This window comes from Protopterus annectens, chromosome 15.part0 (assembly GCF_019279795.1).
Source record: "Protopterus annectens isolate FY-2018-M chromosome 15.part0, PAN1.0, whole genome shotgun sequence".
Lineage (NCBI taxonomy): Eukaryota > Metazoa > Chordata > Ceratodontiformes > Protopteridae > Protopterus > Protopterus annectens.
Genome location: NC_056749.1, coordinates 437,499,346 through 437,514,345, shown reverse-complemented (window position 1 = coordinate 437,514,345; position 15,000 = coordinate 437,499,346). Strand labels below are relative to the sequence as shown.

Genomic DNA, 15,000 nt, shown 5'->3' with positions numbered 1-15,000 from the left:
GAGAAGGAAACCACACTCACTAAAATTCCAGTCTCACATAGACATACCACGACAGCAAACTAAACACATAATCACACAAAAACATACTCGGAGGCTCTAAATAAAGATCTGCCTAAGCAGCAGAGACCTCCAAAGCAGACACCCAAGCAACCGCTACCCCAAAACAAAACACGTGCAACACATCTCACAAAGCCAGTGTGCTGAACAGTCACAGCCCTTAAGGCTTAACAACACACCTGATACACTTGTAATAGGTGACTCTATCATCAGGCACACTGACGACCTGCTCACCAGGCTGAACAAGGAGAAGGTCATGGTGAGCAGCCTGTCTGGCGCTAGGATCCGCCACATAACGCAAGCACTCGGGTCACTCCAAGGCAAGTACAAATATGACTCTGTCATTGTCCATGCTGGTGTGAATGACCCGAGACGTACCTCCCTGAACTACATGAAAAGAGACAGAGGAGCTCTCTGAGCATGTAGCCCAGGCCGGTATGACCCTGACCTTGAGTAGCATCTTACCCTCACCAAGAATGATGCCACAATATGAAGACAAGATCAATTTCAACAATTGGCTTAAGTATTGGTGTCATTCAAAGGGGATCCAATGCCTGTCTGCCTGGGATGATATGCTCGACAAGCCACGATGCTTCGCTAAGGACGGCTTGCACCTGTCACCCCTGGGCTTTTGGATATTGGCAAAGGCTGTTGCTACCCCCATAGTGCCTTTTTTTGGGCAAGGCTCAAAAGACAAACCCACCTCCATAGGTATCACAAGGGATAAGAAACTGAGTAATGCTACTCCACGCCAGAAGTCTAAACCTCAAGATGCACGCACTCGAAGCTTTCCTTAGCATGGAGAACATCTATATCTGTGCAGTAACAGAAACCTGGTTCAGGGCTCCCGAGAGCACCTCAGCACTACCAGGTTATACCTCATACCATGCTTTTAGGCCCCCAAACTTGGACCGAACTACAAAAGGAGGGGTATATCAATATTCATCAAAGATACCCACACGTCCAGGTTGGTGGCACAGCACGAAGCATCAGAGACTATCCATGTGCAACTAACAGTGGGTAAAACTGCCTTACAGTTTATAGCCTGCTACAGACCCCCCCTCCCAAACCCAGGAACCTCACTCAGCCTTCTTGAGAACACTGGAAAATATGAAGGTCTCTCCAAACACCATTATATTGGGCGACTGCAACTACCCAAACATAGACTGGGAGCATTACTCTAGCTCCAACACCATAGCCCAAAGGTTCCTTGAATTCATAAACTCAAATGCTATGGAACAACTTGTTACCACTCCCACAAGAGGGGAAAACATACTGGACCTGATCATCACCAACATGGGGACTCTATGCTCCAGACCAGAAGTGTATCCCTCACTGGTAAGATCAGACCATAAACTAATCCAACTGGATATTCACATCCCGACCCCACCCCCTGCCCAGAAAACCACAGTGAAAAACTTCTCTAAAGCAAATTTCACACACCTCAAAACTGAGGTGGAATCCTTCAAAGCCCCTGGACCTGTGCAAAATACGGCCCAGACCGCAGAATCCTTTATAAATGCATTCTATGAACACCTTCAGGAATGCATGGATCATGCAATCCCAAATAAAACCAAGACCCAGTCCTCCAAAGGCAGACATCCTGTCTTGTGGACCCCAGCCATAAACAAACTATACAATAGAAGGAGGAAGCTACTACATGATGGAGCAAAATCCCAAAAAGAGAAAGCTACTACATGATGGAGCAGAATCCCAAAAAGAGAAGGCATCTCTGATCAGTATTAGCAAAAAACTACGGGCACTCATAAAATCGTCTAAGGCCAGCTTCGAGAGAAAATTGCACAGGACACGATAATCACAAAGCTTTCTTTAGTTATGTTAGGAACCTGGGTGGGAATTCCCAAATATGTTCAGAATTAGTCCAAAATGACAAAAAATACACAGAACCCACAGACCTTGCCAACATCCTAGCTGACAGGTTCAGCGCAACCCCCCCACCCACCAAAAGGGCAAATATCTATCCCAGCAGAGTGCTGCCCCCCTGACATCTCAAATGCTCAGGTAAGAGCCACCCTCTCCAAAGCAAAAAAAACACAGCATCAATGGGACCAGACGGTGTACTGGGCTGTGTCCTACATGAACTCCATGAAGAGCTAAACCCAAACATAAAACTACTGTTCAATCTCAGCCTTTACTACAGGATATGTACCCAAAGAGTGGCGTACAGCAACAGTGGTCCCTCTCCACAAAGGTGGTGCCTCAACGGACCCTGGAAACTATTGTCCCATAAGCCTGACTAGCTTGGTCTGCAAAACTATGGAAAGGATCATCATGGACCTCATAAATAAAGATATTGGGGACCTACAGACACTGGATCCTACCCAGTTCGGCTTTAAGGGCAGATCCTGCCCCTCAAACCTGGTCGACTTCTTTGAAACTGTCATCAAGGCCATTGACGAAGGGAAGGTGGTCCACACAGCCTACCCGGACCTCTCAAAAGCCTTCGATACAATACCCCACTCTGGCATTATAGATAAGCTCACCAGCTTAAATATAAACCCCTATGTCACTAGATGGGTTGCAAACTGGCTCAAGGACGGAACCCACATGGTTAGAATTGCTGGAGCCATGTCAGACTCCAAACCAGTTATAAGTGGCGTACCACAAGGCTCAGTCCTGGGACCTCTCTTGTTCGGTTTATATTTCTTGGAGGTATAGGCCAACACGGAAGGACTGTGGCTGACCAAGTTTGCAGATGACTGCAAACTGGGCACCATAATTGACTCTCCAGCTGACACAAGCATCCTCCAAAAGGGCCTCATAGAAACAGACAACTGGTGCCAGAGCCATGGCCTCAAGCTAAACGCCAAGAAGTGTATGTTCATCCCCTTTGGCAAAAGCAAAGTACCCACAAATTACCACATAGGTGGTAATCCATTAAGTACAGAAGAAGTAATTAGGGACCTGGGGACCCAAGTTGATGGCGATCTCTCATTTGACAACCACGTGGCCAAAGTGGTTAGAAAAACATTTTATATAGCCCACCTAATCATGAAGGGATTCACATCTAGATCAGGGGAGGTCATCGTGCCTCTTTACTCATCCCTCATCAGGCCCATAATGGAGTACAATTCCCCTTTTGGGATGTACCTTACCAAACACCTGCAGCAACTGGAAAGACCCCAAAAGTACCTCATCAAGAGGATCAAAGGGCTCAACCAGATGCCATATGCTGCCTGGTTAAAGAAACTCAAGCTCTACTCAGTGGCATACCGCCTGCTCAGAGGTGATCTGTGCCTGATGTATAAAGCCATGTCCAACCCGGAATTAAGGGACATGCTGCACCTGAAAAAATCCAAATCCGATCGAGCTACGCGCTCGAGAGACTTGAACCTCAGCTCTGAAATAAATAGGACATGCTGGAGGGACATATTCATAACCCAGAGGCTCCTTTCACTCTGGAATAAAATCCCAGTCCAGGTTAGGCAGAGTCCCTCATTGACTCTCCAAGAGGAATCTTGATGAGTGGATGGGAGATCGTAGGTTTACCCCGTGTATCACTTCTGTGTCACTGTTAGACAGAGGCACAGTATACTAACCTCGGAAAAGGGCATAGCAAAATTAATTTAAAATGGGTGGCGAAAGCCAAACATACTCTGGCTAGGCTTATAAATGCCCTAGGGCAGATAGCCTAGTATGAACCTATGTCCAAAAACTACTGTTTGTAAATACAATAAATATATATTGAAAAAATGTAAAAATTATATGTGTGTGTGTGTGTGTGTGTGTGTGTGTGTGTGTGTGTGTGTGTGTGTGTGTGTGTGTGTGTGTGTGTGTGTGTGTATATATATATATATATATATATATATGTGTATATATATATATATGTGTATATAGATATAGATATATATAGATTTATAGATATAGATTTATATAAATAAAATGTATTTAACAAAATAATACCATGCAATCGATAAAAACAAGGATGGAGTAGCTGTAATCTAAAACATGCCCTAAGTGGAAGTGTAAAGAACCAATTTTTTTATCTTTATAAACTTTTTAATTTTAAGATGCTAGCAATTGAAATTGCGTTATTCAATCCCGGCCAGTTATGTGCATTTAATTTAATTTGCCATTGTAATTCCAATTTTTCTAAGAGGGGTTGCCATTTGACACCTGATCAGCGATGCATTCACATATGTAATGTTTAATGTTTTAATATGCATATCTGTATTTTTATATTAATGTCATGTTTCTTTAATGTTTTTAAGCGAATACAATGTATTACTTGGTTTGCTATTTAAACAGTAGGAAATGACAATTTTACTGTTTGAAAAAGTTTGGCAACGGCCAGACGAAAGCGCTTACCTTACTTGTTGCTCTCTGTCTGTGTTATTTCATTTTATATTTTACTGAATTTGAAGTAAAGGACTTTCTTGGCCAGTTCGTGTATTGGTCGTTTGATTACCAATTCCTATAGGACCTGATGATTCTCTGAGGAACCTCAGTACCTTCTTTGAACTCCTGAAACACTTTTCTGTCTCCATTTTTGTTTCTGCTTAGTGAGCTTATCATACTTTACAGATAAGGGTATTTTGGATATCATATGCATATGTTAGAAGCAAACTTGATCTGAGGTCATTTGGGGGAATGAGGCATTATGGGAGAGTGGGGAGGAGCTTGAGCTTCTGATCTTCAGCTTAGAAAGCAGCCAAGTTGGATCTGAGGTCTGATCTAGAACCCTTAGGTGGAGGAAGAATGAAAATGGACAACACAAATGGAAGGTTATGGTAAGAACCTTTTTTTTTTTTTTTTTTAAGCATATCTTGAATTTTCCTGCATTGCTGATGTCTCTGTATGAATGTAAACGGTTATTTTTACTTTATTATACCCAAAATGTCCTGAAAAACAGCTGTAATGTATCATTTTGTTCTGCAGTTAAGGCTTTTGTCCTCCCTGATAGTTTAGGGACAGAGAGGCCATGCTTGTTGATGAGAGGATCATTTGTTGTACCCTGTCTCTCCACCTGTTTGACCGTACTGTGGGTTACCTGTGTTGGCTAACAGCGTCAGCCTGTCTCATTACTTTGCTTCTGCCTTTTTTTACTGTTGCAGTTATAATGAGCTTTGAATATCGGTCTTGAAAACAGAGAAGCCTATTTAGTTGGTCTTTTCAAAACTGTAGCTCTAGTTCAATGCCCAGGTATGAAAATGCATCCTTTGATTTAATAATTGTTACTTGGGCTCAGCTGGCTTGTTCTTCACTTGCTTTTTAACACTGTAGCTAGAATTGGTGTCTAGCAGCTCAAACACTGTATGTAGTATCAAACTACTGTAACACCAAAAGGGCAACTGTAACGAACACCAAAAAGGCCTATAACCCCACCCCTCCCTTTTTTTTTTCTTTACTACTCTGACCACAGCTCTCAAAACATTTTTGGAAAGCACCTCTTCACACAATTAAAAAAAATAAAGTAAATCGTTAAATGTTACATCAGTTTTTTACGGTCTTGTTTGCTATGCACTATTTTTTTAGTGTACTAATGCCTGCATCTCTTGTAAATTGTAATCTTTTTATGCTTCTATCTACATTGTTTAACTAAGTCACTGGAGCTTTTCTCCCTGGGTCTCCACTGAAAAAGGACTTTTTTTGTCCAGCGGACACTACCCGGTAAAAAATGTAAATAAATAAATGTACTCTTACAGAAAATGTGGTATATGTAACGCATTTAAAACTGGATACTTGCAGAAAATCAGGAGAGCAAGATGAAAGCATTTCCTTTTTTGTAGCTTTTGGATTTGATTTAAAGGGAAAGTCTACTATTTTATGATGAGAAAAAAAGTGAAACGAACGTGAGTGCAGTCTTGTTCATTTACATCTGAAAACTTATCCTAAAACCCTGTTTTGTTCAGACTTGGGACTGTAGCTCTAAGCTATACAACTCATCAGAGGTGTGATGCTGGTAATCTGTGACTGATAAGGTGCAATTAAATAGCAATTTTAACAGCCATTTTTAATGGCTCTGTAGGTAGAATCAAATGATCTAACGCCATTATTCTGCATCAATTAGCCTTTGTGATGCAACAAGTGAGACAAACATAAAGAAAATACAGGATTGCACAAAAAGGCAAACGGAAACGAGATTAAGCCCAAAACAAATGGAATAATTCCTAAATGAGGCATTTCTATGGCACTTAGAGAGGAACTACAAAGAAGGAAAATCACTTTTTGACATTTGGGTGGAGCTCTTTCTGGAATCGTTCCCTATGACTGAGAGACTTGGGAAAGTCTTGGTGGAAGAATTCACAGGGTGAAGATGAATGACCATTGCAGACTCTTGCATTCCATCTAGGTCTTGAGTATTCTGGTCCCTTTGAGACCAGATAATTATTTGCTCCTAGCCTAGCTGTCTGATCAGGCTTCTGCCATGCCAATGATGACCCCTTTAGAAATGGACAGCAGGACTGTTTTGATGGAAAGCCAGGTCACAAATTTATCAGGTGTACACTACTGACAGTTAATTTCAAAGATTTTCCTTGGACATAATGGGGGGGGGGGGAGTTCCTTTTCACTATTGGCGCTTATCTAAAATAATTCACCCTTTTACTGTAGTTCCATTCAGTGGTGCTTGTTAACATGTTTGTTCCTGAAACTGTAACACTAAGGCCTTTAGCCTAGCTGATGTAAGTAGTCTAGGCAGTTGATACCCAGGTGATATTTGAAGTGGAAATACTGAAAATACCCGTGCTCAAAGAACTACACATGTTCATTCAGTAGGTTTGATATTTGAAAGATAAGCATAATCTGTAGTTTACAAATAGTAATAACTTTTTTATCCAAGCTTGCACAAATAAGTATTTATAAAGTGAGATACGCAACAATACAATTGCATAAGAGTCTTCTGTATCCATAATGTAGTGGCTTAACTATTCACAATAACTTTAGTTTAAAAAGTGGGTTTAAAACAGTAAAGCTCCTTTTACATTGGGTTGTTTTGATGCATTTTAATCATATAATATGTATTTTTCCATCTTTTAGAGTAATGAGTTGGCTGTAGTGATAAAATGCCTTGGTGGTTTTATTTGCAACCAAGTATCTCTGCAATGCAGGAGAAATGTAAGTCTAAAAATGTATCAAGGCATGCAGAGATGTTTTAGTGTATATGAGTGAATGACTAGTTGCACTTGGCTACTGACCCCCTAGGTACTGCAAAATCTGTAAAATGCAGTTGAATTGAAATGCAGACCTCTTGTAGTACTTTTGTTAGTATCAACACCTTTAAATGGTCTCCAACAGTGTACTCTCCACTCAAGTAGTCTTTCAAAACATTTAGGGCAGAAAAATAGAATCCAAAAGGTGGCTGCAAAGTCTGCTGTATTGTTCCTCAGCTGTTTTATTCCAAGCCTTGTGGATCTGCAGTGTTGGTGCTTTCTCATTAACATATTGTTACCCAGTCAAGTTTACATTAACAGAGATGGGAACTGTACTAATATTGGACATTTGTCATTATGGAAGTTATCCTATTCAAATTAGGTGACCGTGCAGAAAAAAAAATTATTTTACTTACACCATTTTGAGCAACTTTTAGGTTGTGACTGAATTTAAGGCGACATTTTTCTTGATTAATGTATGAAAGTTGTTGATATTGCATACTGTATTCTTGCATTTAGTCTTGCTTTCATTACTAGTTGTGATTAAAGTATTGGTAAGAAATTGTCATGCTCATTTTGGGAACTTGTTTTTTTCATTAACCAGTATGAAGTTGTATAATTTTGTGCAGCGTGAATTTGATTTTATTTTATTTATTCATAAAGTTTAGTCATATATTTATCAAATAACTTTATTTTGAATCCTCATTTATGATGTGCTAAACATTTTAGAGACAAAAAGGTCTGATAAATAATTGTGGAAAAGTACTTAACATTGATCTTTTTTAAATCCTTTAGTTTTGGCTTCACAGAAAAGGCTGTAGTCAAGAATCACCATCCAATTGGGATTTATGGAAATGGTTTCAAATCCGGCTCCATGAGACTAGGAAAGGATGCTCTAGTATTCACTAAGAGCGGAGGTGCTATGACTGTAGGGCTTCTGTCACAGACCTACCTGGAGGCTATTGGTGCCAATGCTATTGTCATCCCTACTGTGCCTTTCAACCAGCAGACACGTATCCTTTGCAGATTTTGCTTTGAAGATTGCTGGTCATATTTTTTTGTTTTACAGTGAGCTTCTAAGCATTGAAAGTACTGGCATATCAGTTGTGACCAGAATCCACACTCCTGCCTGTTATGATACATTACAGTTTGTATTTGAATGTTTTTCTGCCCTTTAAACACATTTTCTTATGCTATTCCAGCATAACTTTTTGTTTTAAGCTAGAAGCTTCTGGGTTCATTGGCATGTACTCTGCAGTCAATCTGCAGGCCATTACAAGCATACACAGTAACCAATGTTCATAAGTTCCTTCCAGCCACACAGGTGCAATGCAAGATACACCAGGGGAGAATTTGAGGGCATTCATGTAATTGTTTAGCTTTGCCATAAAGGTGGCAATGGTGCTGCTCTACTTCACAGACTGCTAACCTAAATACTCTTGTGTAGTGCATGTCTGCATGAAGACAGAGTATTAGGGGATGGGTAGGTGTGTGGTTTATACATGCATGTCTGCTGCTTCTACATTGCCCTGTAGTTCAATGCATATTGTCACAGCTCTAGCAAGACACTGCTGCTGTCTATAAAGTACAACACTGGTACAATGCTGTTGATTTCTTGCCCAGTAGATTGCAGAGTATAATGTCACAACTCGGCCATCACACTTTTCTCACTTTATGCATTAAATCTATGTGAAGTGACAGTTGCCAATATTTTTGATTCAATGCCACTCCTAACTTTATCAGTTGGGCATAATTGTTTCTGTTTTTCTCTTTCGCACAGTCCATCCGTCTCTTTGCTAGACATCCTCTTTTCCTGCTACTGCCTTCTCTCCCTAACCTTCACCACATCTATCATCTGCTTTCCTGCACCTCTGCCCAAACTACTGCATTCTGTTATCTTTGACTTATTTTGCATTTAGTGCTACTTTGGCTTTTGGTATTATGTAATTTCTTTGTCTGTACTACAGTATGCATCCTACTGCCCATCTTGGGCATTTCATTTTCATTGGCTCTAACTTCAAAAGATCTGCCTTGTTGCCCAGGTTTCAGTGTCTTTGGTGGTGTTTTGTTGCTCTGTGCCAGTTGGCTGCAGCTCCTCTGTAATTAGTTTTGACCACCTTATTCAGACCTCCCTTCCTCTCCCTCTACTCCTCAACCACCCTTCCCAGATACTTGAAGCTGTTAACCTGGTCCACTATTTTCCCTTCCATCTCAACTTTCAGCTTTTTTCTGATTTCCACCATTTGCAGCTCTGACAACTGTTTTAATATGTAATGTTCCTGCTTAGCGTTGTTTTGAAATTGCACGTTGTATTGCCTAATAAGTAGGATTTGAAATGCACTGTACACCAGAAAGTTGGCTACACAGACTTTATTTTTACTAAAGCAAAAAACTAAAAAAAAAAAAAAAAGTAGTGAATACCAAGAGGTATGGTGGTCCTTGAAATTGCTTACATGTAGAGTTCTGAAGTCACAAGACTGCATATATACAGTGGATATAAAAAGTTTACACACCCCTGTTAACATGCCATGTTTTTATGATATAAAAAAATGAGACCACGATAAATCATTTCAAAACTTTTCCCACCTTTAATGTGCGTGAGTATATGTATACACATATATGTATACACGTATAGGTGTATGTGTATACGCGTATAGGTGTGCGTGTGTATACGCGTATAGGTGTCAAGTGTATGCCGTATGGGTGTCTTGCAGTGTAATACGTATAGGTGTATGTGTATACGCGTATAGGTGTGCGTGTGTATACGCGTATAGGTGTGCGTGTGTATACGCGTATAGGTGTGCATACATATAAGGTATTCTTGATTTATTATACTTTTTTATATTTGTTGTAAAAGTTTAACAGTTTTATCTGTATGTATAGAATAGGGTATTGTTTTTCACATCTTGACCTCTGGGTCTGTGAATTTTGCACAGCTTTGATGTTTTTAGCTTTGTTATATAATTGATTTATTAGTATATTGCATTATTGCTTAATGTCATATGACATTAATATACTATATAACATGGATTTAGATCTTTTGTTGAGTATGTCTAGTTAAGCGGATATAGCATCCGTGAAAGCGGTTACATTCATTAAAGCTTTATACGTTTAGTGTGACTTCATTGTTTTTTGGAACATTTGCTACACTCATTTTGCAGTTTTTGATTTATCAGTTGCTTCTTCCTGCCTGGGCTGGTTTTCCATATCAATTTTGGGCTTCTACTCTCTTTTCGTTCTTTGGATTTATATATATATATATATATATATATATATATATATATATATATATATATATATATATATATATATATATATATATATATATATATATATATATATATATATAACACTATATATATATATATATATATATATATATGTGTGTATATATGTATATATATATATATATATATATATATATATATATATGTGTATATATGTATATATATATATATATATATATATATGTATATATATATATATATATATATATATATATATATAATGTGTGTATATATATATATATAGATATATATGTGATATATATATGTATATAATATATATATATATATATATATTGTATATATGTGTATATATATTGTATATATGTGTTTATATATATTGTATATATATATGTGTATATATATGTATATATATATATATATATATATATATATATATATATATATGTATATATATATATATATGTGTATATATATATATATATATATATGTATATATATATATATATATATATATATATATTTATATATGTATATATATATATAATATATATATATATATGTATATGTATATATATGTATATATCTATATGTATATATATGTATATATATATATAGATATATATAATATATATATATATATATATAGCAATATTTTCATATGATGTAGTAATCATAATGTCTTGTATGTTTGAATGAAAGCTGTACTAAAGGCTAATAAAGTCTGATACTTTGTATATATGCATAATTGTGTATGATAATAATAATATATGTAATAGCATATGATATTGATATATATGAAGTATGTAGAGTGTTTTGTAAATATGTATGTTATGTATGACATTTTAGTATTGTATATGAATGTATAGTAATATGGCTAAAATAATAATAATTAATAATAGTTGTATATGGTAATAATAATAATAGAGGAAGTGTAAAGTAATGATAATATGAGATAATGAAGGATAATATGTATGAATGTATTTTTAAGTGTTGATACCTAGTGGTTATAATAATGTGTGTATGAAAACAATATGCTAATATGTAATAGTATGTGTATATATGTAATATGAATAATATGATGTGGTATATATGTATATATATGTTAATGTAATAGTAATTAAATAATAGTAGTATCGAAGTTTAATAAAATTTGTTGAATAAGTAATGATGTTGATACAAGTTGTATTATCTTTAAATTGTATGTAAAAATAGTTTCTAGAATGGTTTAGGACAAAGTGGTATTATTAGTTGTTGATTGGTATTCTTGGTATGGTCAATAGTAAAATAATGTAATAAAGTAGTGATATGCCATAATTCATGATTTAATAGTATGATATGGTTTAGTGTAATTGTTGTATGACTGCATAGTGGTTTTAGTGGTGGTAATAGTATGGTAATAATAATGAAATAGATAGGTTTTGGTGACTAAGTTCAAGTAATTTATGAAGTGTAGTATAGTTATTAATGTATGAATTGACTGTGCTATGTAAAGTATGTTTGTTTGGATTATAAGTGGTATGAGATGAGAATGCTAGTGGTGATTTTTGAATAGATGATGATAGATGTACATTGATAGGTAGTATGGATAGTTTAGGTAGTATGATTAATGTCATTTTATTTTTGTGGTAATGATGAAGTGATAGTTAGTAATTTTGTATAAGAGACTAAATTTAGTGTTCTAGTGATGAATATTTTAAAGTAGATTTGAATGAGTAGAATTTATGGAAAGTATGGTAAAAATAGTTGATGATGGTATGTAAAAATGATAGTAGTAAAGTTTCATTGGTAATTACTAGTAGTATTGGTTGTTCTAAGCTTGTAGTGACAAGTGCTATATGTATATATATATATATATGTATAATATATATATGCATATATAGATATATATATATATATATATATATATATATATATATATATATACACATATATATATATATATATATATATATATATATATATGCATATGTTCTTTAAATACACTAATTATATATTATAATATATGTAGATTAGTAGAAATAAGTAATAAAAATTTTCAACAATTTGAAATAGATGTATTATATATATCTAATATTAGTACAAGTAATATATAATATAAAAATAAAATATAGTAGATACATTATATATGTAGGTATAATATTCATCATAGAATTATATGTATATATATATATAATATATATATATATATATATATATATATATATGTATATATATATATATGTATGTTATACAAATTTATATATATATGTATATTTTATATGTAGATTAAATAATATATGATGCTATATTTATATAAATATATATATTAAATTCAAGATGTATGTAATATATAGTAAAATATATATATATATTGTATAAGCATAGATGTATAGGTGCCTAGTTCCCACAAATTCCTTTTAGGAATCCTACTGCGGATCAGAGACCATTTCCCAGGGACCTAAAGGCATTAAGGCTACAACTGCCAAAAATCCTACCCCAGCGATTCCAGGACATTAGATAGATGGGGAAAAAAGGTATACACCTCTGCTACGTGTGCTATTAAGGCTTTAAATTGACAGTTTTCTATGTTAAAGTATCAGCAGCATGTTGTGGAGCTAATTAAACAAAATAATGTTGTTGATTCCTGATTTCACAAATATTTACAAGAGTTAATGCATTCTGCTAACCAAGTTGGTAAACATACTTTGCAATGTGGGTTTAATGCTTTAGAAGCATCTTGCAGGGCTGCTGTCACTGGGTCTGTTCTTAGAAGACATGCTTGGCTTAAGGAACAAAACTTTCCAGATCATGTCAAAGCAAAATTACTGGATGCACAATTTAATCAAGAGCGTCTGTTTGGTAATAAAGCAGAAATCCTCAAAGAAATTGGAGGGGAAAGCTAAATCTATGCAAACTATTAAGGATTTCTTACAAGTACAGCCACCTAGATTCAGTAGGCATTGGCCTTCAGAAAAACTAGTCTTTTCCAGTCCCTTCCAGGCTTTCTCAGTTCAAACCCAGGGGAAGTAGACCACCAAGACTTCAGTCTCAGGCTATGCACAGGTCTAAGCAATAGAGTGCTCCCATGCCCAAAACAGGGAGTAGTAAGCCTCCATCCTTGGGTCAAATTGCACAGTGACTTATCCTTAACTCTTCCAAGCCTTGCCCAAGTGCTTGCACCTTTAGCAGGAAAACTTGTACTGCATGCCAAAAATTGGCAGTACGTTACCCAAGACAAATAGGTCTTAATGTTTCCCAGGGATACAGGTTCCAGTTCCACACTCTCCCATCCATAAGCGGATGGCCAGACCTACCACCAAACCAGTTGGCTGAGGCCCAAAAGCAAGTACCTTCTCTTCTCAGTATCAAGGCTGTTCAACCTGTCACAGCAGAACAAAGGGGACAAGCTTTTTAGTCCAGACTGTTTCTTGTCCCTAGAAAAGAAAACTCTTGGTGTTCTTTCCTGGATTTGTCTATTCTCAACACCTTTTGTGCCTCATGCACACAGACAACCCTCTCCTTCTCCCACAAAACACAAACACATGCGAGAGATGCAAATATATAGCCAAACTGGAGGCTGAGCTCTCTCATCATAGGACTGGCAAGACCAGACAGGAGGAGAATGCAACCACACACACCACAAACACAGGCTCACATAGCACTAGCACAACCTCATATCACACACACAAACACATAAAGACATACTCCGAGGCTCTGACCAAAAATCTACCAAAACAGCAGAGGCCACCAAAGCAGACACCCAAACAACTACCACCACAGACCAAGACACATGCAACACATAGACCACAAAGTCAGTGTGCCTAACAGTCACAGCCCTTAAGGCCAAACACAATGCCAGACACTCTTGTCATAGGTGACTCCATAGTCAGACACACTGACGTCCCACTCACCAGATTGAGCAAGGAGAAGGTCACAGTAAGCTGCCTGTCGGGCGCTAGAATCCGCCACATAACTCAAGCACTCAGGTCACTCGACAGCAAGTACATGTATGACTCAGTCATTGACCATGCTGGAGTGAACGACCTGAGACGCACCTCCCTGGACTACATGAAAAGAGACATAGAGGAGCTCTCTGATTATGTAGCCCAGGCAGGTATGACCCTGACCTTGAGCAGTATCCTACCTTCACCAAGAATGATGCCACAGTACAAAGACAAGATGATCAGCTTTAATAATTGGCTTAATCACTGGTGTCATTCAAAGGGGATCCAATGTCTGTCTGCCTGGGATGACATGCTGGACAAGCCACGTTGCTTCGCAAGGGACGGCTTGCACCTGTCACCCGTGGGCTTCCGGATATTGGCAAAGGCTCTTGCCACCCCCATAGTGCCTTTTTTAGGCCAGGCTCAAATTCTAAACCTACCACCCTAGAACAAAACAACGGAAAAAAACTAAGGGTAATGCTGCTCAATGCCAGAAGTCTCAACCTCAAGATGCGCGCACTCGAAGCCCTTCTCAGTATGGAGAACATCGATGTCTGTGCTGTGACTGAAACCTGGTTCAAGGCTCCTGAGAGCACCCCAGCGCTATCAGGTTTTACCTCATATCATGCGTTCCGGCCCCAAAATCCGGACAACACCAAA

The 15,000-nt window shown here is 37.2% G+C and overlaps 1 protein-coding gene across 1 annotated transcript in view; it reads left to right on the top strand.

The window, feature by feature from the left end:
• Nucleotides 1-15,000, top strand: part of LOC122789742 (MORC family CW-type zinc finger protein 4-like) — an 844,690-nt gene that overhangs the window by 213,587 nt on the left and 616,103 nt on the right. Inside the window, exon 4 of the mRNA XM_044057178.1 lies at nucleotides 7,965-8,182. Coding sequence (XP_043913113.1) covers nucleotides 7,965-8,182 — 218 coding nt within the window. The remainder of the gene's footprint in view (nucleotides 1-7,964; nucleotides 8,183-15,000) is intronic.